Source organism: Zalophus californianus, chromosome 9 (genome assembly GCF_009762305.2).
Source record: "Zalophus californianus isolate mZalCal1 chromosome 9, mZalCal1.pri.v2, whole genome shotgun sequence".
Taxonomy (NCBI): Eukaryota; Metazoa; Chordata; class Mammalia; order Carnivora; family Otariidae; genus Zalophus; species Zalophus californianus.
In genome coordinates, this window is record NC_045603.1 from 12,151,378 (window position 1) to 12,176,094 (window position 24,717).

General features: G+C 46.9%; 1 protein-coding gene across 15 annotated transcripts in view; it reads left to right on the forward strand.

Moving 5' to 3' along the window:
• The window catches only part of RBFOX2 (RNA binding fox-1 homolog 2), a 281,003-nt gene extending 262,045 nt beyond the window's left edge, over nucleotides 1-18,958 (forward strand). For 8 of the 15 annotated variants that reach the window (XM_027591869.2, XM_027591868.2, XM_027591860.2 and 5 more), the window contains 4 exons: nucleotides 5,459-5,501; nucleotides 11,329-11,417; nucleotides 11,719-11,791; nucleotides 13,355-18,958. In XM_027591869.2, coding sequence (XP_027447670.1) covers nucleotides 5,459-5,501; nucleotides 11,329-11,417; nucleotides 11,719-11,791; nucleotides 13,355-13,399 — 250 coding nt within the window. In that variant the 3' untranslated portion in view covers nucleotides 13,400-18,958. The other 7 variants (XR_003519657.2, XM_027591859.2, XM_027591864.2 and 4 more) reach the window with 4 other exon arrangements.
• Nucleotides 18,959-24,717: the final 5,759 nt, after the last annotated feature.

Genomic DNA, 24,717 nt, shown 5'->3' on the forward strand with positions numbered 1-24,717 from the left:
TTTGACCTTCAACCTCTGACATCTCTTTAAAGAAGTGAATAAAGATGCAGTATTATTTCATCAAGAAATACTCAAGTAAAATATAAAAACAAACCTTTTGGAAGTTCTGCACACCAGGAAAATTGTTCATGAAGCGCCTTCCATTTCAATCCAAGAGAGTTTACCGTCATGCTGGCAAAGCGATACCACTTACCAGAAACATGGGACTTTTTTATTTTGTAATCTTCCTGAGTTACTTTATAAAAATGGTTGGATTCGTTCCTATTCGATGTAGCTCATTTCAGTATATTGGCCAAACTTGAGAACCCATTCTCTGCCAAGTCTGTGTCAGGATTGTGTTCGCTCAAAGATATTTTTATCTTTATGTCTAATCATACCAATCTCTGTGCATTACATTGAACACTGATTTCCCATGTTTTCTTTTTTATTAACTAAACCACCGGTTTACAAGGAAGATGGCAAGGAATAAGTCCAGTATTATATGGGGAATGGCCTAAAATTGCTTTTCAGCTTAGTAAACTAATTTCATCATTAATCATTATGTTCTAGCTTCCTTGTGGCATTTGATACAGGGAATATTAGAATTCTTCTAGAATTTAGGTGAATATTCCCAGTGAGTGATGCAACTTAGGGTAAACTTAATTCGTGTTTTTAATGCCACCACTCTTCTCTGTCGAAGAGATGTTTGTCATCTTTGCCTGTGTCCCCTACTGAAATAGTTGAGGGTTAATTAATCACCACTTGGCTTCAGTGCTTTCCATTCGGTCAGCCTTCTCCTTATGAACAAGTGTCTTTTTTACTAAAATGCAGTTGAGAGGCAGATTACTTTCTAATATCAATCTCTAACTGCAGTTGGAAACTATGAAAATGGATAGAACGTAGTAGCTAAATGAGCATCACAGATGAATTCAATCTGCCTGTTGTGTAATACAAAGGCGCAGCATATTTGGGGCATTGCAAAGTGTGACCATACTATCCTGTAAACCCAACAAAATACCATTGTAAATAGAATTCAGAAACTTTCCAGCTACCTGCAAAAAATAAATTATTTCATATTCAAGTAAAAAAATATGATTTAAAGACCTCACTAGTTTATTACAACAGAGAAGATAGTGGTGAAAATTTCCAGCTTGCTTAGTTGAATAAACAATAAACATCTTCTCATTTAAAATATCCAAATCTTGATTTAACAAATGTGAAGAAGAAAGTCTTATCTTGTATCTCTACTGCTGTTTCATGTCTTTTGGTCCCAAAGTAATGTTTTGGGGGAAGTCTATATGCACAGAAATACCTCAAAAGGTTTGAAATCTATGATTATAATAGTTTAGTGTTGCCCAGGATTTAAAAAAAAAAAAATCCATGTATTTTGTTTGATACAAATTCATTTTTCTAAACAGGAAAATAAACCCTTCTATCCCTAATCAGCTACTTTCCCAGTTTTATCCTTTTAAATAAAACAGGATGATCCTTAGTCATGCCCAGAACGTCAGTTATCAATTCTGTTTTTCAGAGTTCCATGAATATATGTTTATGGTCAAAAAAGAACCCTTAAAATCTTCCAGTTCCTCCTTCCCGCTCTGGATTATATTGTTACTATCTGGGATCCCCACTGCACCTTTCAATTCTTGGACCTTGGACCAATCACCTTAACCTTTAGCTCATTATCTCTGCTTGTGAAAGCAATGCATTGTGGGTATTTTTGGTTGTGTTTTTTTTTTTAATTACATTTCTCTGTTTACTTTGGTCAGAATTGATTGACTTGTTTTTCTGAGGTGTTGCATTGGTTCTTAAAATGCTGAATAATAATACTCTGCATGCTTGTGTGATCAGCCAAATCTTATCGCATGTCTAATGTGCAGGGTAAAAAAGCAGGTGATGTATGGATATCAGAAAAAAAAATGTACATACTTCTAGGAAACTGAAAACAAAATACTAAACATAATTTTGAAACATACTCTACATACAGGTCCTGCCCTGATGGAATTCTTTGGGTTCGTTTATTTTTCACGTTAGATACCTCTTTCCGTGCCTCTCCCCCCACCGCATACACATGCAGTCATTTTGAAACTCTTTAAAGAAAAATTTCCTCCTAGGGCAAGCTTTTAAAAAAAAAAAAAAAAAAAAAACCCAAGTATGAAAACTTGATGTTTCTCATCCAGCAGATTTCCGATAGTTCTATTAGGCCCTCTGGGAATGCTTTTTATTGTTGTAATCTTCCTGTAATGACCAAGTATCCAGGTGTCCATTCCAGTTTTGCACTCCTCCCCCTCCTCGCATGCCCTGGAGCTGTATAACGTGCGTGTGCACCTGCACGGTCCTCTCACGCGCTGCGGCCCCCAGCCCCCGTTATGTATTCATACATCACCTGCCTGTGTAGAGCGCATGTGCATGCTGCCGTCCTCAATAACCGGAATGTGTTTCTGTTCTTTTGTTTTTTTGTTTTTGTTTTTGTGTGGATTTTCTGCAGTGTGGTTTACCAGGACGGATTTTACGGTGCTGACCTCTATGTAAGTACACACACCGGGGCCTTCTCGACCCCATTCCCTGACAAGCCAGCCTTTTTTTTTCTGTTTCTTTGGTTTGGTTTGGTTTTTTGTTTTGTTTTGTTTTACATATAATTTGTTTAATTTTTATTTTCTTTTTCCTTGTGGATATATATATATATATATTTATATATTTAAGAATGCAAGCATGCTTCTCTGCCACTGCGCTTGCCCCTGGGTGCAAAAACTAAGCCTTTGGGTTTCCTGAACATTGCTAGAGTCAGTCTACTGGACATATTCTTTTCCCTTCCCTATACCCACAGATGTTCTGTGTATCAGTGATTTATTTGCGAGATGATCAGCAGGTTTAAAGTCTTTTATTACTGTCGTGTCATGTGCATACATAAATAACAGGATAGTTAACATTAGCTTATACCAACTCTCTTCTCTGCTTTTCTTCTCATTTCATATCCCTCTTTAGATCATTGGAGCTTTGATTTAAGATGGCAGTAAGCTTTCTGAACTATGTGTTTTCCTATTTTATATACTTTTGAGAGAGCATTACCCTGTGAAAGGGGAGGAAGGAGCTGATGCCAGTGAAGAGTGGGGATAAAGAGAAGAAACCAGACACTCAGTGCTTCCGGCCTTGCTTTATCAAAAAGGTCCACAACTGGTGGGTCTCTTTTCTTAAGAGCCATTTAGAGGGAAATGAGTGGCATAATTAGAAACCTAGACTCTTCTTACAAACGTTTGACTATCATATAGGATCTGTTGATTTTCTCAGCCATGTTAACGTCATTATTATTATCCATTATTGAAACTGTCTTGTTATATCGTGATTGGTTTGTCACATATTATTTAAAATGTGGACAAAGTGATCTAACTGACAAAGAATCCAAAAGTTTTTGAGCTTTGAAATCTTTTATTAAGACCTCTCCAGATGATCTGTTTCTGAATGCAAGCTTAGTCTAACCATCCAAATCATTAAGAAATTTCTTAAGAAAAACTTGTCAGCATGAAATTACTCCTTGGGCAAAGGTTAGAATTGTCCAGAAATGCTTTCTCCATCCTTACCTCCCCAAATCGATAAGGATATGCCTTTGCAGTGAACTGTTTCCACAGATTTCTGCCAGAGATTCTCTGGCAGTCAGAAAACTTTAATGTACTTTCAGAATGTACTTAGAGGTTCTGTGTGTTGCAGGAGGTAAAGATAGGATAAAGCAGTCTTCTTGGGATACTGTAGGTGCCTGGACACACCTGTCCTATTTAGAGTAGACTTCCGAAGTTTGCTTTAGTTTAACAAATGCTGAAAGGAATCTTAGCCATGAATTGGTCCAACCCTCTCACTTCATTATATACATTTCTTAGAGAGATTGTGACTTACCCAGATTACATCAATTATTTACATAGCCAAGCACAAAACTCAATCCCTATTTCATTACCTCTTGCAGTGCTTTAATTAAAATCCACATCTTTCCTCAGATGGTTTTCAAGAGGTAATGAAAGATACCTTTTTTCCGGTGCTCACAGTGAAACTTGAGGGTTGGGGGAATATTCCTGCTTTTATACCAAATGACACTTTTCTAAATATATGTATTTGCATATGATCTTAGCATGTACATTCTCCCATACACATTAGTATCCATATTTTCATGAAACTCATCTTTATGTTATTTAAATTGTTTTCCTGAAATTTGATTTATTAGAGCATGCCTTTCCACTGGAATTATTTCTTAAAGGTGTTTTTTTTTTTCTTCTCTCTCTCTAATATCTTATTTGGGGATTTTTTTTTTAAGTATGGCTTACTTCTACCTTATTAAGATTTGCCTACTTCCACCTTGTTTAAGTGAACCAACCAAATATTTGCTTACAGTTCTCTTATTTCCTTAGTTCACAATGTGTGATTTTATTAAGAGAGAGATGATTTTTCTGTACTTAACTGAGAAAATACTCTTGAAAAAAAATTTTTTTAATCTACTAACTGGATCACCTTATGAAGCTAAATAGAAATAATTTAGAGACCTTGCTGAAATACTTGTTTGATCAGTTTTCTTAACAAAAAGAATTAATCATAATGTTATCATTTCTTAGTTCCTATCTTAAAGCAGTCACTTAAAGGGAAAAGTTGGTCACCAGTGCTTTTGCAATAATATCTGACCCCGCTACATAATGAGGTGTAGCTGTTGAGTGAAGGCTCATGTAACTACAGCTTAGAGAACTTAATATTCCCACTTCCAGATGTGAGGGAGCAAGGGATGCTTCTTTTAAACACACACACACACACACGCACACACATCTTCTTTTAAACACACACACAAACACACACCCCTCTGTGTTTCCTTGAGTTTGTTCTCCTTCTCTCTGTATATTTTCCCGCCTGTGGAAATCTGTCCATATACACGGAGTCCTTGTTTCCTCAGAAATACAGATGAGCAGTAGGACGAGTGGAGGGTTCATCCACTACATGAAGTGCACCAAACCAGAGCTTGAAGAAACATCATGAGGAAAAAGTTTAAGCTGCCCGTTTTATCTTAAGTTATACTAATGTGGGCTGTTAATTGTGGAGATTTTTTTTTTTTTTTTTTTAATCTCTTTCCCTGTTCTGTTGTTAGTCCGTAATTGCTGCTAGCCATTTGCTTCTTTTCCGTTTCTTTTGTGGCTCTTGCCTCTCTGGGGAACTGATCTAGCAGTTGTGCCCACAGTTTGTAAAGAGACCACAGTGAGAAGCCTTGAGTGTAGCAGATAGATCGTGTGCCCTCCCCACCCCTCTTTTTCTTGACCAGTAGAAAAGGCATGGTTCACCCTAATTCACTTTTTAAAGGGATAACAAACTGCTCCTAATTCTTACCCTGTGAAAAGCATGCTTGCATCCAAAGGAAAGAAAAGGCTGGTGGGCCCCTTAGCGGGCTTTTTGTATGATTGTTTTCCTTCCACAGCTGTGTTTTTTGAACTGCTCTTCCTGTGTTCTGTTATAGAATAGTCTTACAGGAACCAATCATTAGCGCTAAAATACCTCAGGTAGGAGTGCCAGTGTGACCTGCCAATCAATCAGATTGTGGATTGCAGTGAAAAAATTGAATTATACTAACCATTCCAGCTCCACGTTAGAGATGGGAACAGAGGCTTTTTTGGACAACCGAGACTTGTGAGCGTGTGATCTGAGCCCTGCTACCTCAGCAGCGTGCAGTCAAGTTCTATGCGTGATGTCACCTCCTCCAAAATTAAGTGCTCGCGTCCCATTGCCGCTGTCCACACCAGGCGTGTGCTGTGCACTGTCCCATCACGGCCGCCTCTCTCAGTTTGTCAATCACATTTCTCCATGGCGTTCAAACTGGGCTTTTATACTTGGAGATCTTAGCAGATGGAGACATCTTCTCTCCACCAGGAAAGAAATGAGGAAAGGGAGGAAGTCGAGTCTGTGCGGACAGGACTCCTGAATCCCCGATTGGGTCCCCCCAGTAAGACCGTAGTAGTGAGTGGGCCGTGCTGTTACCTAAGTTTGAAGTTGCCTAAAAATCTAGATCCACTGGGACTCTAAAACTTGAAATATGTATTCCCCTTGCCCTCTTTGCCTTTCTCCTTAAAACAAGGTCAGTGAGTTCATTTGGATAATAATGCACTGTTCGGTTTGCTGATAGCTGGATGCTCAGGGGAAGGACAGCAGACAGCCTGTCACAGTTCAGCTAGTTTCTTTTTGTGCCTACCCAGCGAGATTTGAGAAATGAACTAATTTGGGGAGAAGTGAATTAGTGGAGTGTTTGAGAGGTTTGATTCATTAAAGATCATCTCTCATCTACCATTGAAGTCGTAAGTGGAAGATAAGTTGATCATGACCGTTTCTTCCCCTCGCCCCAATTTTGAATAATAATAAAATAATATGTAAATACTTCTCCTTAAGACCTTTTCATATCTACTTTTCAAAGTAGATAGGTCACTGTCAAAAATAGTAACAATATCCTCATTATTACAAGTGTTTGTATTCACGTCTGTATTAACTCACATTTAATCAGGGGTGCCATATTGCCACAGAAGAACGGTCTCCTAAGAGCCGCTCCTGCAGGGTCCATCTAGGGCGATGGCTCTCGGTTGGAGTGGGAAGGAAGTGAGAGAAGGGAGGGGTTAGAACTGGGCAGGGACAAATAAAGTGATGCCCAGAGGCACAACATTCAACCCAAGCTCCTTGGGCTGGATCCTGCTCCCTGTAGTGATTTTAAGCACCACATCTGCCTTTCTCTCCACCCACCCACCCCACCCCTACTCCCCTCGCTCTATAAATCTGTACACCATGTGCAGGGAACAAGCTCTCATTTTGTCTGCTGGTCTGGAAATACACACTCTTCTCAGTGTCACATAATGTAACTGTCTTCCAGGTAGAAAGAAGGTGTCTTGACATCACATGCTCACCAAAGTCCTGTTTTAATGTAAATCTGAAACAAAAATATAATAAAATTAATGGCTAGGTTAAAATCAAGACAAGGGGAACGTCTACCCATGTGAGATCATGCTAATAGAGAATGCATATAAAGGTCAGATACGGGAGAGGTGGATATGTAGAGCCCTTCCATCTTGTTCCGGTTAAAACAGAACTGTTTTAGAAAAGTCCTGTGGTCAGTGTGGCAACATTATAAAGTTAATTAAATGATAAAATCGATTCAGAATGGAGTAGAGAATCCCTAGCAGGTGTTGATGGATCCTGGACAGCTGAGACTTGAACAACAAAAGGATCTTAAAGGTAACCACGCTTTCCTGGGAAAGAGCTGGAAGTTGAAGGCAGGGATGTGTCATGGATATGTGAAAAGATAGACCGCTTAAGCCCGGGAACTACGTCCGAAGAACCCTGGGTCAGAATGGATGGGTGCTGCCCGAAGGCCAGCGCCCAAGCTCGCTCCGTGGGTCAGGACTAAACCTCACTAGCAGGGTCAGGAAGGGTGCGTAGGGGAGTGATGGAGTGTTGGGCTGCCCCTGTTGGGGACACTCCGGAGGCATTCACAGTGAGTTACAAAGGAATAAGAAAGTAATCCTTTTAAAGGAGCACGCGTGTATTTGGACCAGGCTCAACCATGCCAAATGTGTCCAGCCATCAGAGTTCCAAAAAGCAGTCCGTGTGTGCCCTCCTACACTAGGGTGTGCTGTGGCCATGCTAATCCCCATTTTTTGTTTTATTTCAAATCACACACAGATAGAGTCTGCAAACTGCTTCAGATCCAACAGGTCTGATTGTGTGTAAATACATATGTCCTTTTTAATTTTTATTCTTAATGGTTGCTTCAGTTTTGCATCAGTGCATGGTTAAAAGCAATACACATCAGCTATTTCATGACTTCATATCTCCAAATGAATTATTTCTCCTCTTTTTTTTTTTTGTTTGTTTGTTTGTGCAGTCAGCTGAAGACACGTTAACATCTCACTCTAAATCTCTCAGTGGAGTCTCTGTTCCCTTCTCTGATATAACAGATGGGTTACTGCTTGTTATAATTATTAACATTGTGGTGTGGGCCAGGGCGAGGGGGGGTGACCTTGACTATTTCCTTGGTCTGGGGAGGGCCAGTTGTTAGGGTCTGGAATGTTAACTCAAGTGGTGACTGACTGTTTCCGTAATAGCAGGGTTGTTGTGGCTGCACGCTCTAGTAATTGAGGCTGTGTACTTCACCGAGCTTGCGGTAGAGCCTAGGGCAAACCGCTGTCCCAAGAGAATGCTGGGATAGATAGAGTTAGCCAGTACGAGTCTGAACGCGGTGACTTTGCTGGTCGTTTTAGCTCCAGATGTTGGCATGCTTAGTTTTTAATGTGATTAATCAGTGTGGCGCCATTACCCCCCCCCACGCCTGAACCCTGTCTCTCCTACTGCCTTCCCCACCCTTGTTCTTTTTGAAAAACTTAAGAAACAGTAATGAAAACCTTGGTGTTTCAAACTGCACTTTGTTCTCATGTTCTAGAAAAGATTTCAGACTTGCTAGTTGAGGTGATAGTTGAGAAAACAATTTCTCGGCCTGGAAGCTTGATGCACTCCGAAATCGGAGTAGATGAATAAATACATCTGAATTTTCTTTGTCTTACAGTTTTTGATATATTTTGTTTGAAGCAGCAGCAGAAATGCTTGGGTAAGACTCCATCTGAGAGAAGTAAATCCATGATATACAATTTAACTTTTCTAATTTGGGGATAGTCACCGATGAATGACCAGACTAGTTTATTGGAATATTATCTGTCCATCCTGAACATAACCCCCCCCCACCACCTAAAAGGGCCTCTCTGTAGCACCATTGTAATGAGGAGAGTAGTCGTTGAAATATTATCAGCTTAAAAAAAATCAGTGTAGTTTTTCTTAATGCTGATATTCTTCTCAAGCCTTTTGTTGGCAACAAAATATTTGTATCCCTGTCCCGTTTTCCTGAATTTAAATAGCAAAGAACCTCATCAAATTCAAACTCCAAAGTCTGAGTCCACTTATAATAGAAGGAAACTACTACAGATAGAGTCTCCTCGTCTCCTTCTGGTTTGGAAGGAAACTTCTTTCCCACAGTCTGATCTATTTTGAATTGTTTTGGTTAACAATAACATTACCCCAAAACCATTGCAGTTCTGATGGCTTCTTACAGGCTGAGGAAGGGGAGGGGAAGTGGTCCTATCAGTAACCTCATTCAGAACCTCTTTTTACAGCATTAGTGCACTACTGTTCAAAGCTATGATTTGATAGAATCCCCAGTATCTCCGACTTTACTGAGACTTTCTGAGAGGTCAGGACTTTTGAGCCTCAGAATCCCTTAATGGGAATGTATACTCTGCCCTGTGGCATAGAACTTCAGTTTTAAATGTTTTGCTCAGGTAAACATAAATTGGGCTTTAACTGCTTTTATTACCTTGACTTTTTTAAATTTTTAAAGATTATTTTGGTGTTTGAAGGAATGCTAAGGAGACAAACCACATACTGCTTGTTTACCACATTATCCTTGTTTACAAAGAAGTTTTACTAAAATCAGCCCTGCTATAAACTTCACACCAGCAAACTTCAGTTCTAAACTTAATGGAATCATCTAGTTATAATGAAAAATTGAGCCTTTAAAGGTTCATTTAAAGCTGAAAATTTCAACTATAAAGATTAACCTGTTGCTTTAACATGTTTTTCCTAAAAAGGAGTAAGGTAAAGAGACCCTTTAGTTTATAACGCGTGTATGTGTAGGTAGATACAGCACAGATGCAGGTACGGCAGGGTATATGATGCAGCCTGGGGTGTGTAGCTTTGCCCAGACCAGCCTGGCCTGCCCGTTCCTGTAGACCTGGCTGGATGTCAGAGCAAACGTGTTGATCACACTACAGCCCCGAGGGTGCTTCCTGTCGTGTTTCTGTCCTCTACCATTTCATTGTCAGTGTTGGGTAATATTAATTAGAATCTTCTGATGTATATAGATACCTGTGGAAGAATTTGTAATTAAGAAAGAAATGTTTGCTTTTCTGAGTGATTCACTTGAAGAACAAAGAGGAATAATGCATGACTATTGAAATTCAATCAGGGATACTTTCAGTGTACATTTGAAGCTGCTTTGGATGGCTTCAAGCAGCATACATTCAGAGAGCAGGAGTAAATGCTCCTCCATAATGCAGTGTGTTCACTTGGAGAAAGAATAAATGAAATGGGGGTGCCTAAGTGCACCAGCTGAACATAGTTATATCTGATAGGGAGAAGATAGTAATAAAAATTCACTCCTGAATTAGGTTTAGGTGAAATAGATGAATTCTTGAAGGTTAAAGAAGAGGAAAACATAGGGCTTGCCACTTTTTAAAATAGCCTGTCTCGTGTGGCACTTACTGTTGTGTTTATCTTCGAAATACTTAATGGGAAGTACTTACGGTTCACCCTGACAGTGAAAACCTTTGGGGTATTTGGTTCCCCTAAACTGAGGGGAGGAAACAGGATGTGGGAGTCTTAAAGTCTCCAGGACTGAGAGGATATTGGGCCCATTGGCAGAAGAGCTCCAGAGCCTGCTACAAGATTGGAGTGGAAGAATCTCCGAATCTTTTGGGAGAGGAGAATAAATGCAGTTAAATGCCCGGGGCATGGAGGGAGGGCTTCCTCACCTAGGTGAGTCCCACCTCAGGGTCCTGGGCCGTTTGTAATGTGATTTGTCTGAGTCTGAAATGTAGATCAGAACTGGCAGGTTTTTGCTCTGAAGGGCCAAGTGGTAAATATTTTCGGCTTTGGAGGCCAGACAGGTCTCTTCACACCTGCTTTCAAAAGCAGGTGGCAAGCTGCGTCGGCTCACAGATTGAAGTTTGCCAACCCCTGATCTACGCTGGGTTTTCCTTCTAAATGTTGCCCGGTTATCTTAGCCTCTTGGCAAACGTGCGAAGCCTGATGGAGCACAGCACTATAGAGGACCTTTCCATTACATACCGTCCATAGTCTCAGCGGTAAATCCATCTGAGAATCTGAAGTTAACACATACAAATTTAGTATGTTCTAGTTCTATAATTTACATTCCCCGTCAGGTAAAGTTCTCCCAACTCCCTGCAGATATTTGCCCTGTGAAGACTGTGAAGTAAGACAGATCTGAAATCCTATCGTCGTTTCTTAAATCTGAGAACAGGTCCTACTGAGAGAGTTTTTACTTTTGTTACCGTCCCACACTGGAGAGCACATCCCTGCATTGGGTGGAGCTTCATTCTGTGCCAGAGGAACGATAACATGCAGACCGAGGCAGTTTGAAACATTCTTCCCCCACGTGTGTGTCTGTGTTTGTGTCTGTCCCCGTGTCATCGTGCGCGTACGTCTGCGTGTGGGTGGGTGTGTGTGCGGCCGGCCCTGGGGGGGAGGTATCTGTAAAGTCAGTTCTCTTCTCTCCTGTAGGGCGGATACGCAGCCTACAGATACGCACAGCCCGCTACTGCGACTGCGGCCACAGCCGCCGCCGCCGCCGCCGCAGCCTACAGCGACGGGTAGGTGCCGCCCGCCGCCCTCCTGTCACCGCCGCCACTTCTGCTCCGCCGCTCCCGCTTGGTCTCCTTGTCCCTTTCTGGCTTTGACCCCGCTCTCCCTCTTCCTCATCCCCAGCTCCTTTCTCTCCCGCCGTAGAGAGGTACTTGAGAATTTTTCGGAGTTACTGCATTTGGGAGTAGAGAAAGTTCCCCAATAACATTCCAAGACCAAGTTACCCACAAGTCTTTAGCACAGTAAACCCTGTCATTCTTGTAGCGCACAGCCTTGGCCTGATCTCCCTGATTGTATTTCCTCTTTCAGTTACGGCAGGGTGTACACAGCCGACCCATACCACGCCCTTGCCCCTGCCGCTAGCTACGGAGTTGGCGCTGTGGTGAGTATGACATGTGCCCTTTTTCTTCTTAACCACTTTACTCCTTTTACCTTTTGCCTACAGAGCCCAAAAGATCTAGAGAGGTAACAAATTCAGCCCCTCTTCCATTGCCAAAGTCCTGAAGCCACAGAAGACTGTCTGGAAAGTTCATATCAGCTTCTTTATCTGTGTGTCGTAGTGTGAGCCACTTGACCTGGTTAAGGGCAGGGAGGAATGAGCTGTGACAGTCTACCCTGAGTAACGGCATCATGTGGGAGAGAAAGAAAGGGAACAGGTTGACGTTTTATATTGGCTCAGCTGTTGGATGCATGCCTGTGGCTTGGTTTAATCGATAGGTGTTAGCGAAGATGTAGGGGCATGAGACTTTCCAGCTTTCACAGTAAGCTTTTCAAAAAATGGACATTAGTTTCAGATGCAGATACCAAAGGCTGTCCCTGCCATGCCCGAGCCTTCTGGCAGGTGGTGCTGGAAATCACCAAGTGAATGCCTTACAGTAACATTTGTGGCAAAATAGGGTATTTTCCTGGAAGTGTAGGAAAGGTCCATTGAGCTCATATAGAAGAACTCCCCACCCCTAGCCCCCTCCAACCGAACTGGAATCCTCACGGCAGTATTTCTTTGTTGGCCTGGATGCCTCCGGGCTGCAGCAGAGATGGGCTGTTCACAGCAACATCCCTAATGTTCTCAGCCGGGCAGCAGCCTAGGCATGTGGACAGAGCTGTTGGACGGGGAGGCAGAGTGATAAATGAAATTTGGCTTAGAGGAATATGAGAGAGCCCGTCATTTCTCACACTCAGTTTCTACTGCTATGAAGATTTGTGGGAGGAAGTAGCAGGGTCCTAAGGGAATGTAGGTGTGGAATTGAGGTAGAGACAGACAAGATAAAGACAGTGATGGAAATTCCTGAGATTTTATGTGCCAAAAAGGTACAAGTCCAATCCTGAAGAAGCAAAGAAAGAACAAAGCCCGGTTAAAACTCCAGAGAGAGAGATAGAAATAAATTCAGGTGTGTCCACAAGCAGCCTAGTTGGCATATATTCTAGATTATACAGGAGCTAGACATGAGGAGTTGAAAGGTTGACTCCGGTTTAAATCCAGCACCATCTCAGACATGGTACGTGACAGCTAGTGGTGAGAGGAGCCTGTTCTCCACGGACAGGTGACGTGTACGAAGGTAAAATCAGCTAGCTGCTTCAGGTCACAATTGTGATGATGTGATCAAGGTAAACAAAAACTCGTGCTTTTAAACGTCAGATTATTTACAGATCTGGTTTTAAACTGTATTGAGTTTGAGTTTCCCTTCTGTGCTGATTGATGTAAATAATGAAATGAAGCAGGGAAAGGAGAATATCAGGTCCTCGGTAAGTGTTCTGGGCTCTGGTTTGAGCGTCTTAGAGGCAGTAGTCCGTTTCCTGACTTCACTGCACTACGTAACATCTTACCAGTTGCTTTACAGCTTCTAAAGAAGCTGTTTTTCCAAATCCCTTTTCAGGACATTTTCCTTCATTTTCAATGCTTCTCTCATCAACCTTTTAATTATTTTTATGTCTTTAATTACTGCAGGCGAGTTTATACCGAGGTGGCTACAGCCGATTTGCCCCCTACTGAAGTGACGTGAGACCCTGCAAATGGGACAGCCCCCCAGTTCATGAGGCCTGGCTATTGCAATATTTACTAGTAGAGGAACTCTATAGCAAGATGAAGAGGAAAAACAAACAAACAAACAAACAAAAAAAAATACAAAAAAAGAGAATACTTTTTTATACCTCACTATGTTCTTTGAATATGTATTTTTTTCCTTTACATTTCTGCCTTTAATTCTTTTGTTCCAAAGATTGTGCATTTTTTTCTTTCTTTTTCTTTTTTTTTTTAACTGTGGTAAAAAAAAAAAAAATAATGCATTTCCATGTCTGTATGTCCGTGCTTAGCTTATTCTGTCAATCACGGAAGAGGCAGTTAATGAGGAAGGGGAGACCTTAGGAGCTGATGAATGCATGTGATCAGAAATCAGCAGACAGAGCTACCAAAGTGTATCTGGTGCTGAGGGCTGGGGGACGAACAGAAGTGGAGGAGATCTGTCTGCAACAGGATATTCTTCTAGTCTTCTGAGTTTCTGGTCTTCGGCAGGCAGTTCTGCTTGGCTCTTGCTGGAATCCACATGCTGATAGATGACAGGAGTTTGTGCTTGCAAAGCAGGAGGACTGAAAAGACACTTTCCTCTCCTCTTCCCTCCTGTCTTCTCCATTCTTTTTACAATCATCTTAACCCGCACAGCCTGAGACCGTTGGCATCGTTTTTGGAATTATAATATTAATATTTCCAAACATGCTCTCAGACTGTGGATAATAAACACCTCATTAGGAAACCGATCTCAGAATGAACTCTGGAGTGTGAAAAAGATCATTCTTTTCTTTCCTGAGATCCTAGCATTCCTGCTGGGCTTCTTCCCCTTTCTCTGAACCACAGCTTAGCTCATCTATCCTTCTATAAACTCCCTACTCCCAAGTCCTCAAGAGTCAGGAATTTAGGACCCAGGGACAGGAGAATAAATAGCGACCAGATCTCCCGGCTTGAGGGTTTAGAAGTACGAAGCGTTGGGAGCCAGTAAAGAGGGTAAGGAAGAGAAAAGGGGTATCAGATGATGTCTGGCAGGGCTCTGATATTCCTGTGCTTTCTCTTGCATCAGGAGGTCAGTACAAGGTATGAAACATATGGAGAGTGTTGGCAAAAGATAAAGCTCCGAGTCCCGGGGCGGCTGTCCCTGGAAGTTTGTGGTGATTGGGGCATGTGAGGGCAGGCAAAGGCACTTTGTACTAACTAGCTCCAAAGCCATAGGAATTCCCATCTTCCAGAGCATTCTGTGAGCCACTTCTCTGTCCATGGTTTTGAGCTCTCGTGGCCACTCCGCCCGGCTTCTCATTTTCCTCCAAAGACACCCAGCCGAGCACCGACTGCTTGGCATACATGAACACTACAGGAGATAAAACCCAGAGCCCCTGAGGCTCCTCCCCTCCCCTAGTGGAAGGAGGGTGTGTCCTGGCAAGGATCTCACATGTTGCCAGGAAGAGTCGTGTTGTGACCACAGCGGTGAGTCACTGCTGTGGCTGCCTGGCTTTGATTTTATACATATTGACAAGGCAGGGGAGAAGGTGTTTCTCTTCTAGCTATTAGCTGTTAATGATAAAGGCAAGGGTCCTGCAGCATTTCCAAAATGACGGCATTAGAAAACAGAAAAGCACGGTCTGTTTGGCTCCCTGGTCTATTCACATTGGTACTAGGGTGACCTCTCACCCAAGGGATAGCTGCTAAAGGGAGTAATTCAGAGACATGGAGCTTCTGGTTTGTTATGGGTTTGTTTTCCGTTTGTTTTGTTGTTGTTGTTTTTTTTTTTCTTTTTTTTACTCCTGCCTCCACACGTGTTCTTGACTGATAACTGATTCATGTCCCTGAATTAAAATGACTGACATATGACAGCATCAAGCATTCTTTGTAAGCAGAGTGATCTGTCCGGGAGGGACTGGCCTATTGTGTAAAATACCTATCTTCTCCCCCTGTAAAACCTTCTCTCTCCTGATGACTGGGAGGAGAGGCTGTGCCTGAAACGAGGGGAGACATCAATGAAGCTAGAGGCCTCGATGCAATCTTACTAATTCTGGGGAGGAATGCATGGAATACGGGACGCCAAACTGCCTGGGGCCATTGGCCATTTGTAAGGGTTCCCCTCCCCAAGCCAAAGTTTGTTTTCGTTGCTGTTAAGACAATTTTTTTTGTATGTATATAAATATTTTAGTTAGAGGAAGGGGTATAGGATGTGGGGCTTTCACAGTTCTAGAGAATGGGGGCAGGGAGGATTTTTTTTCTTTCGCTTTTGTTTTGAGGGAGAGCTTTTACTCACTAAAGAAACAGAGAAATTTCCTGTCATGTTCAAATAGGGGCCATTCACAGAAATGGCAAGCCACTGCTCAGTGGAGATAAGGCCAAATTTTAAATGGTTGTGTCTGTAGCAGGGGAGGAGAATCGGGGAATGAGTTTAGTAATTTTCTCTTCTTTTTTCCAAGAAAGAGACAAGGATGGTGGGCAAGGTAGAGAGGGCAGCTCCCACTGCCCTTTTAAAAGAGGCAGAAGCTCGAGCTTGGGCTACCTTTACTGCAGTTCAGTTCAGCTGGTTCTGGCTGAGGACTCCATAGGCAAGCTCTGTGCATCCTGCTGCATTTCCAGGGATGGTTGTAATCCGGCTTCCTCTAGTTCCCTTTTCTAAGGAAGGCTGAGCAGACTTCCGCTTTCACTCAAGGGCCTCGGGCTCTTCAGCATCAGCACCGAGAATTGGAGCTCTCGTGAGCACCTAGATGAGATTGTAGCTGCCCCCCCATCCCCTTTTGAACTCTGAGACTCCGTACAGCCAGCTTCATCAGAGGCAGGTTCCTCAAAGCACCAGTGCTTGTCTGCTCCTGGCTCTGGTTCCCACTGGACTAAGAAACAGAGTCGGAAGAGAGTTTGGCATCTGTGGGTTCGTTAGAGGATGCTGGTTGGTGATTCCAAAAAACACTGATGCTGAATCCCAGCACGTGAATGATTTCCACAGCTTTACTGTAGCTCATGACGTGAACTTCTGTACTTAGCGTCTTACTCCTAGAAGCTGGGCTCTTTTAAGGAGACTGCTAGTGAAAACCTTTATCTCCTAACCCCTTTTCAGCCAGGAGAGCTGCCCTTAGGTCTTTTCTGGAATCCCTTGTGTTCCATGGTTCAGCTCCCGAAACCCCTGGCTCAACTATTGTGACTCATCTTTTTTAAGGCTCTCAGGTTTTCCCGAACTTCCCATCACCACCATCCTCTGACAACCGCAGGTGGGACTGAGCCAATGTTATTTTTCCTTGAAAAAGAAGGAGACTGGGACTCACCTCTTCGTTTAAGGGGAGCTAGTGGAGATTATTCAATAAAAACCAGTGGTAGCAGCTTTTCCTCAAAAGTCTTACTCCTCAGGGGCTGAACTGCTCTTACTTTAGGTTCCCGTTCCTAGCGATGTAGCAGACAAGTAGGTGAGCACCACCCCCATCACCAATCACTTAGCTTCCAGGTGGGAGGGAGGTGTAAACTCGGGATTGAAGCCGCCCTGATGATCTGCCAGAAGGGCTACCTTACTCCCCTTCCCTCGGACAGGAGAATGGGGCCAAGCCAGGGCCCCTCTGGAAGGCATGCCAGCCAGGAGGGGGAGGGAAACTGCTCACGCCCTTCCCTCTCACCAAGTCCAGCCTCCTCCGCTGCTTGCAACCTCTAGCACGGTAACGTTTGCAGAATTGCAGACTCCCCCCCCTCCCCATGATAGGAAGAAAGGGACTTTGGGGGGTGGGGAAGGGATAGTGGTGTTTTAAAAAGCATAAAGTTACCTGTTTGCACTGTTTTAAGATAGGAGAAAAGAATAGTGGGCAAGATGAACATCAGACGTAAATTTGTGTGTTTTTATTTTGTCATGCTCTTGAAAATGTCTGACCATTTGTAGTATATAACACCAGTGAGACTCGGTTCTGTTACATAAAACACTAAAATTTTTTTTCTTTTTTGGGTAATGTTACGTCCAGAAGCCTCTTTCCTCCCTTTCCCTGTGTACTTCCTCCACACTTGCTTTACTGATCAACCAGGCAATAGCCATCCAAGAGCTCGAGCATGAAGCGGGGCCCTTTCCAAGTAGGCTCCAGCAGTCCTAAGCCAGTGCACTCCCCCTGGTCTAGTAAGCGCAGTGGAGTCCCTGGCACCTGGCTTTAAAACAAGGCTTACAGACCAGCCTATGGCAAGTTCTGCAGTGCCCAAAGTAGACGCGCTAGGAACGAGGAGCTGAGGGCAGAGGGGATTCCTCAAGTGACCCAAGTCGGCTGTTGTAGCGGTTCTTAACCCACGTTACCGCAACTGTAGCCAGTTACAGTTTACTCAGGAAAACGGGAGATCAATTCAGCCATGGTGGTGCTGGTTGGCAGGGATTGGTAACCGAGAGAACTGCTCATCAGCCAAAACTCAGACCTTGCCTTTAAGGAGACTGCCAGCAGGGGGACCCGGTGCGGACGCGGGGGGCGGGGGGCTCCCTTGGTCACACTCGCAAGCAAAAAGGGAATGTCAGTTCTCTTTACCCCCCCCCCCCGCTCCCCTCTCCCCCGTTACCAACATCAGATTCCCAGGGGGTCCGTGCGGTTTTGACTTTTTAAAAAGTGACTTTTGGTTTGGTTTTACTGGGGACTGATAAGTGCTTTAAGCAACGTCTACACCCCATTGAGACTCCCAGCTTAGCCATTTTCTTGTATTTTTCTGTTCACAGTATTTTCGTGTGTGTGTGCTTGTTCTGGCAGCTGATTTTGGCTGTATTATATATCAAAGAGTGATGAATTGATCCTCTTTTTTCCCTAAGGGATATGAATTGTTTTTTTTTTTGTTTTGTTTTGTTTTGTTTTTCTTGTGTTATAATTCTGCTTGTGAATAGCTGGAGCAAACCTGGGGCTTGACACACGTAAGCTAGGGCTGCAAAGTGCTGACAGGGCCGGTGGAGTTGACTTGTCCCTGACAGGCTGACCTACCTGTGTCTCTGAGCTTTTCAGCCCAAATCTTTGCAAGGCTAAAAATGCCACAGAACCTCTCCTCTCCTCCCCACTCCCCATGGCAGGGACTGGACCATCCCAACATGCGACATGCAGCTTCTCCAGCCCCCTCCCATTGCCATGGCAAAACAGGTACCTTTGGGGCATGGGGGCATCACATGGGATGCTTGTATAATTGACCACCTCGCCTTCTCTCCCCACCCCCCACCCCAGAGTCACTTCCTAGGACACCCGAGCTGCTTGCCCAGGGTCCTGTTTCCCTGCGAACTCCGGAGAAGCACCCCCGGGCTTTGTGACAGCCTCTAACTCCCTCCCCTTCTTGTTAAGAATCCTATTGTATAGTAGCTTTCAGACCATACAGTATTCATTGGGTTACTCCTATTATTATCAAGTAGCTGGAATTGTGAAGGTCGGAGTAGTTAGATCTTTAGCTTTTATTCCTTATTTTTTTGTATTACTATCCATGTGTATAAATTATTGATCATGTTGCTGGCTTTTATAAACTCCAAGCGAAGGAGGAGTGCCGCCTCTGCCTTTGCAAACGGTAATGAAGCACTGTTTTTAAATAAACGAGAGAAACACCGTTCTTTGGCCTGTGTGTCTTGATGGGGGATCCCTGCTGCCTCCTCCTGAGGCTCAAAACCTACACCTTGGATTTGACTTCTAAAGATGGAGGAAGGAGGAGGCAAAGCGCAACACTTGCTAAGTGGAGGGCACGCAAGGTCGCGCTGAGCCGTGGGGTAAATGAGGCCAAAGGCTGGCGCCGTGGGAGAGCCTCTCCCCGGATTCCTCCAGGCTTGGCAGAAGCTGGTTTTTGTGCCTCTGCTGCTGACCTCCTTCCAGCCTCCATGCTCTCCTGGACTCCGAGCCGCCGCCCTCCCCGTCCAGCCGTTTGACCTTCCTGCCTTGCTGCCCGGTCACTGTTTCCCCCAGCTCCTGGCCGCCCAGGCTTTGTGCTCCTAACTGTGGGGTCCTGCTGGCCCTTCTGTGCAGGCCTTCTAACCTACCCCCTGCACTGGTGTCCCTGCCAGTAACCACCCTCCCCCCCCGCCCCAAGTTCCAGAAGTCTCCAGTGCCCTTCGCTTGGCTCTCAGGTCACCTAGCTTTCCATTTCATGGAGCTGGAGGCCATCACTGCCCAGGGGCTCCCTGGAAGAATGCTTTGCTACTGGTTCTAGACATACCTGAGTTCATGCCTTTTCTTTCCCCCTCTCTCCTGTTCTACTCAAGAGATAGTCTTCACCCTGTGCTCGCACCCCATCCTTCGAGGACCTTGCTTTGTTGTGCCTTTCTGCAAGGTCAACCTTTCGCTTGCTACGAGTTAGTCCCTCCGGCATTTAAACGTGCTTACACACCTTTAACATTTAAAAAAAAATAATTCCACAAGATCCCAGGTCCTGTCCTACACGACAAACTTCTGGAATAGGTTTCTGCCCACTGACTCCAAGGACTTGCTCTCCCCCGTGCTGCAGTCTGCTGGCTCCTCCCTCTAGGACCCTGAGGCAGCCCCTTCTGGTGACAGCAGGTGGATGGTTGCCCCTCCCGGGCCCTTACCTGACTGGGTCACATTCAGCACTGCCAGGTGTTCTCGACCCTTCCATTGGCAAGGCCAAGGGGAGCGAGGTCTCCTCTGCTGGCCCCCGGGCCAGCCAGCATGTCCGCCTCCTGTGCTGAGCTGCTCTCGCGGTTTCCATCTTTGGCCAGGCCGCACCCAGCCTCTAACACGGTGCGGGGCGCACTTCCGGACGGACGGCCGCCCGCACCCCGGCCCGGCCTGGGCACCTGGGTCTCCAAACGGCTGAGTTCCCCGTGCTGCGGCCAGTGCCCCGCACGTGTGAGCGCTCTGCAGATGCCTGTTAAGTTCCTTTTCTCAATATTTTGCATGAAGCGAGACTCCGTTTCCACCCTGCCTTCCTGTATGTTGTCAGCCCGGGGTCACAGCCACACTTGCAGAGCACGATCGAGAGCCGTCCACGTTATTTTCTGTCTTCCTGGCAGCGCTCCTCCCAGGGGTCCTCCCGTGCCCCCCCTTCTTGCTGAGCATGTCACAGGAGCAGCGTCCTGACTGCTCTCCCAGCCCATCAATCGGGGCGCGTTTGCAGCGAGTAACCGTGAGGAATGAGGGGGCCTCCAGGGCGAAGAGCAAGCTAGGAAAGAGGGGGACCCTCGGCATCCGTCAGCGGCAGCGCAGACCTACAGCCTCCATCCAGGCTCCTGTCACCTCTCTCTCCCTCCACGCCCATGGGACTCGGGGACACTGATGCTCATGCTGCCCCCTCTGTCCCCAGCACGAAAGCCCTTCGTCTCTGACCCAGTCTGGTGTTTCTGCCAGGACGCAGGAAACCCGAATCAGGCCACCCTAGCTTCAAACCCCACGCCGGATCTATGGTTACTCCCCATTTAAGCTGAGGAAGCTGCATCGCAGGGGACTGTCATCACTTTGGCCCTAAGTCCCCCGAGTAGGAAGTGGCGGACCCAGGATCCACCGGCAGCCAGTCCAGCTCTGAGTCCGCGCCCTTTGACCTCTGGGCTCTAGTGTTTCTGGCGCTTCTCTGGTCAGAAGTCCCAGAGCCCGCTGCATCCCGCCCATGGCTGTCCGTGCGCCTTCTGTAGGGTCCTCTTCCCCCACCATCCACCTAGCCCGCAAATCTCCGGGGCCCAGGCTCCTCCATTCCCGAAAACTCGCTGTCAGTTTCCGCTCCCGGCGGGGTACTCGGCCCCGCACCCTGACTCTCCCGCCCTGAAGTCTGGACTCAGCCCCGCCGCAGTCCCCCAGCCCCTCACATTCACCAGGCTTGAGATCGCCCTGTCCTCCCAAAGCCTCTGTTCCCTCGGGCGGGAAGTTGAACACATCGCGTGAAAACCCAAAAGAGAAATGAGTGAGGAATCTCGCCAAAGGGAGGGGTGGCCCCCCACCTCCGTCTTGGGCACAGCCCATTCATCGTCTGCTTTCACTGCCCCATTGCCCATTCTCCCTGCGCACCTGCCTCTGGCAGCACCAGCTCCTCATCCTGGGACCCGCCGCAAACCCCCTGGGCGCCTGGCATCCCCACCAGCGCCTAAGGTCCAGCACTGACCTCTGCCTCCTGCGCGCTCCCACCTTCGCCCGTGGAGTCACCCTGGCCGGCCTCCTGCCCACCGGCCTCCTGCCCCCTGGCCTCCTGCCCCCCAGCCTGGCCAGCCTCCTGCCCCCCGGCCTCCTGCCCCCCCCCCCAGCCCAGCTCATTCCCACCTTAGACCCTCGGCCGAGCTGCGCCCTCTGCTCTGAAACCCTGGCCCCAGCTCTCCTCCCTGCAGCCTCCGATGAAACCCTGCCTCTCTGTGAGACCTCTCGCCACCCAGCATAAGGGAGCCCCTCTGCCCCAGCACCCTATTTGACCACCTTCCTAGCACTCAACCACCCTGAGATTATCTCAGGTCAGCTCGTTTCTTGCTTCTCATTCCTTCCACTGGATTCCGGTTGTTAGAAGGTAAGCTCTGGGAGAGAAGGGGGCAGGCAGCCTCACGGACCGCTGTAGGCCAGGGCCCTGGCACGCATCGTGAACGCACGGTGGCCTGACCCCTGCCTCCAGCACCTTCCTCTTCTAGCCAGCTAGTCCTCCACACTTTGGCCTGGATTCTCCTTCTGAAATAAATGTGACCCTATCATCCCTTGACTCAAAATCCTTGAGAAATTACCATGTTCCAGAATCTGAACTCCAAATTCCTTAACACGGCACTCAAGGCCTCCCTCTCTCATTGCCTTGGCCCCTCTCCCCCCTGCAAATGAACTTGTCCTCGACTTTCAAAGCTCAGCTCAAACGTCACCTCTTGACCTTCCCTCTTGGCTCCCGGGAACCCACCCAACCCTGGGCTCCTCGGGCGGGGCGCCTGCCTTCTGAGCTCTGCGTCTGGCTGAGTACGCGCTCACCGGGGACCGGACCGACAGCATCCCCGAGACAGCTCGCCATTAGCACGTAGCGTGCTCTTTACAAGTTTTATGTTGTTGGTTTGACCCCCTCCCCCCACTCCCATCATTCTTTCCGCTCGACAGACTTTAACTGTGAAGCTTTTCTTTGCTCCAAGCTCAGCCCAGGTGTGTGGCATCCCTTAATCCCGCAGACGTGGGTGCCCTGCAGCCATGTACTGGCGCCATTTGGAAGCGAGACCTGGAGAAGCCGAATTTTCTGTGAGGGAACTGTGCACGTGTCTTTTCTCCCACCAGACCAAGCTTCCGGGGGGCAGGGCAGCAGATTAATCCCCCGCCTCGCTGGGCACCTGCTCCCGTCCTATGAACTGTATAGAGGGCGCCACAAAAAGGCAGGGTCTGGAACACAGCCAAGAATGCGACAGGCACAGGCACAGGGTCTGCTTCTGGGGATCACACACGGACTCCCCAAAGATTTTATGTAAAACACAAGGTGACTTGAAGACGAGGGTCAGAAAGCTGGCTCCCAGCCCCCAGGCTCCTGTTTCTTCATTGTACCCTCAGCCTCCAAGGTCATGGTTTTTGGTTTGAAAAGCAGACTCAAGTGCAAGGAGAACCACCCAGTCTCCTGTTTCTCTTGGCCGTAGCCAGCTGTGGGCTCTTGGTCAAGTCTCCGCCTGTCGTCCCACAGCACCCCCGTGTAGATATAGAATGTTCCAATAGACTGGGTAGCCCGAGGCGTCCCTCCAGAGGCTGAAGCACTGATTCCACGTGTTGACAGCAGAACTTCTCTCCAGGTGAAAACCTGGCCTTGGCAAATGCTCGGTCCCAGGGCGGAGGACAGTCTGGTCATTCACGCCCACCCAAGTGTTCCATCTTGCCCCTGGAGCAAAGTTCCTTCTCCTCCTCGGTCAGTAATAGGCCTTTGCACCCACGGAGCCCCATAAAGAAGCCTCAGGAGGACAATCGTGCCAACATTTTGACCAAGTGCTATCAAAACCCGGCACCACCCGGGGGCTTGTCAGGAGAATGACGTCAGTTTTGGAAACTCCCTGATCCGGTTCTAGGCCAGGCCCTGGGGGTTCCCAACCAGACCCGCAAACCAGAACCCCCATTTACAGCCGTAGGCTTCTGGCCCAGCCGGCCCCAGGAGAGGCCTGGGCCTCTGGATTCTGTGAGGCGGAAGGTGATGCTGGCCTGCGCCCTGGCTGGATCCTGTGCACTAGGTGATGTGGGGTCCTCCTGCCAGCCCCTCAAAGGCGGGAGACTTCCAGAGGTCTCCCCAGGGAGCTCACATGGAAAGGCCGCCATTGACGTCTCAGTGCTGCCTGGCCCATGGGCACAAACACGGCGCGCTTGTGTGGGTTGGCAGAGCAGGCAGGTGGGAACCCTGTACTTTCACTCAGCTTTGCTCCAGACTCCTCCAAAAAAAATAACGTCTATGAATTTTTCTGGAAACACAGGGAAGGAGGCGGCCAGTCCGTCTCAGTCAGTGAGCGGCTGTATGCGAGGGGCCGTGGCTCCATGCACCTCGGCTGATCGCTCTTCCCGAACACATGGGTCCTCAGATTCTCTCCTGCTCCATCTCCACGGAATCCTTCTGTTTTCGGTGAGCAAAATCCTAAACTCCGCAGCCAGGCCTCGAGGGCGCCCTACCATTCTGGCCTCAGACCATCATCTTGCCAGGCTTCGAATCAATAATGAGGAACCCAAGCTGCAAGAGAGCTGAAGATCATCCCTGTCTCTTCCTCCACGCGCACCCGCCCTGTCCCCGCAGAAAGGGAGGAGGAAACGCTCCTTGACGGTTCCCTCTGCACCAGGCACTCACTCTGCTCACTGCTTTGCTCCTGGCCGGCCCTTCCTCTTGCCTTTGGCCCTCTGGCGTGGCCTTTACCCCCACCATCCTTGGCCCTGGGCTGCGTGGGGTCTACCGGAGAAGGAGGCCGACGAACACGTAGGGTGGTGAGCTGGGGCAGGCAGGAGGGGAGGCTGCCCAGCTCCAGGCGCAGCTGTCCCCAGGCCTCCCTGTAGGCCAAGAGTAAAGCCGCCCTCCAGGCTGGCCCTCGAACTTGCAGCCGACTGGGGGACAGGTGTGAAAAGTGCTCTCAGGATCACTGGGGCTTCGCCATCACACCCTTGGTTCCTTCCGGGTTCTGAAATTGACTTCCCGGTTCACGGGTGGTGATGTCCCCTTTCAAAAGCCAGAATTCCAGATACTCAAAAGTTGCTTCTCTTGAAACATTTAGACCAGGGCTCAGCAAACTTTCTCTAAAGTGCCAGATAATCTGTATTTTAGGCTTTGCAGACCACCTGGTCTGTCACAGCTTCTCACGTCCGGCCATTATAGCAGGAAAGCCACCAGAGGCTGTGCACAAACAAATGGGCGTGGCTGTGTTCCAGTAAAACTTCATTTACAAAAACAGGTGGTGGGCCAGATTG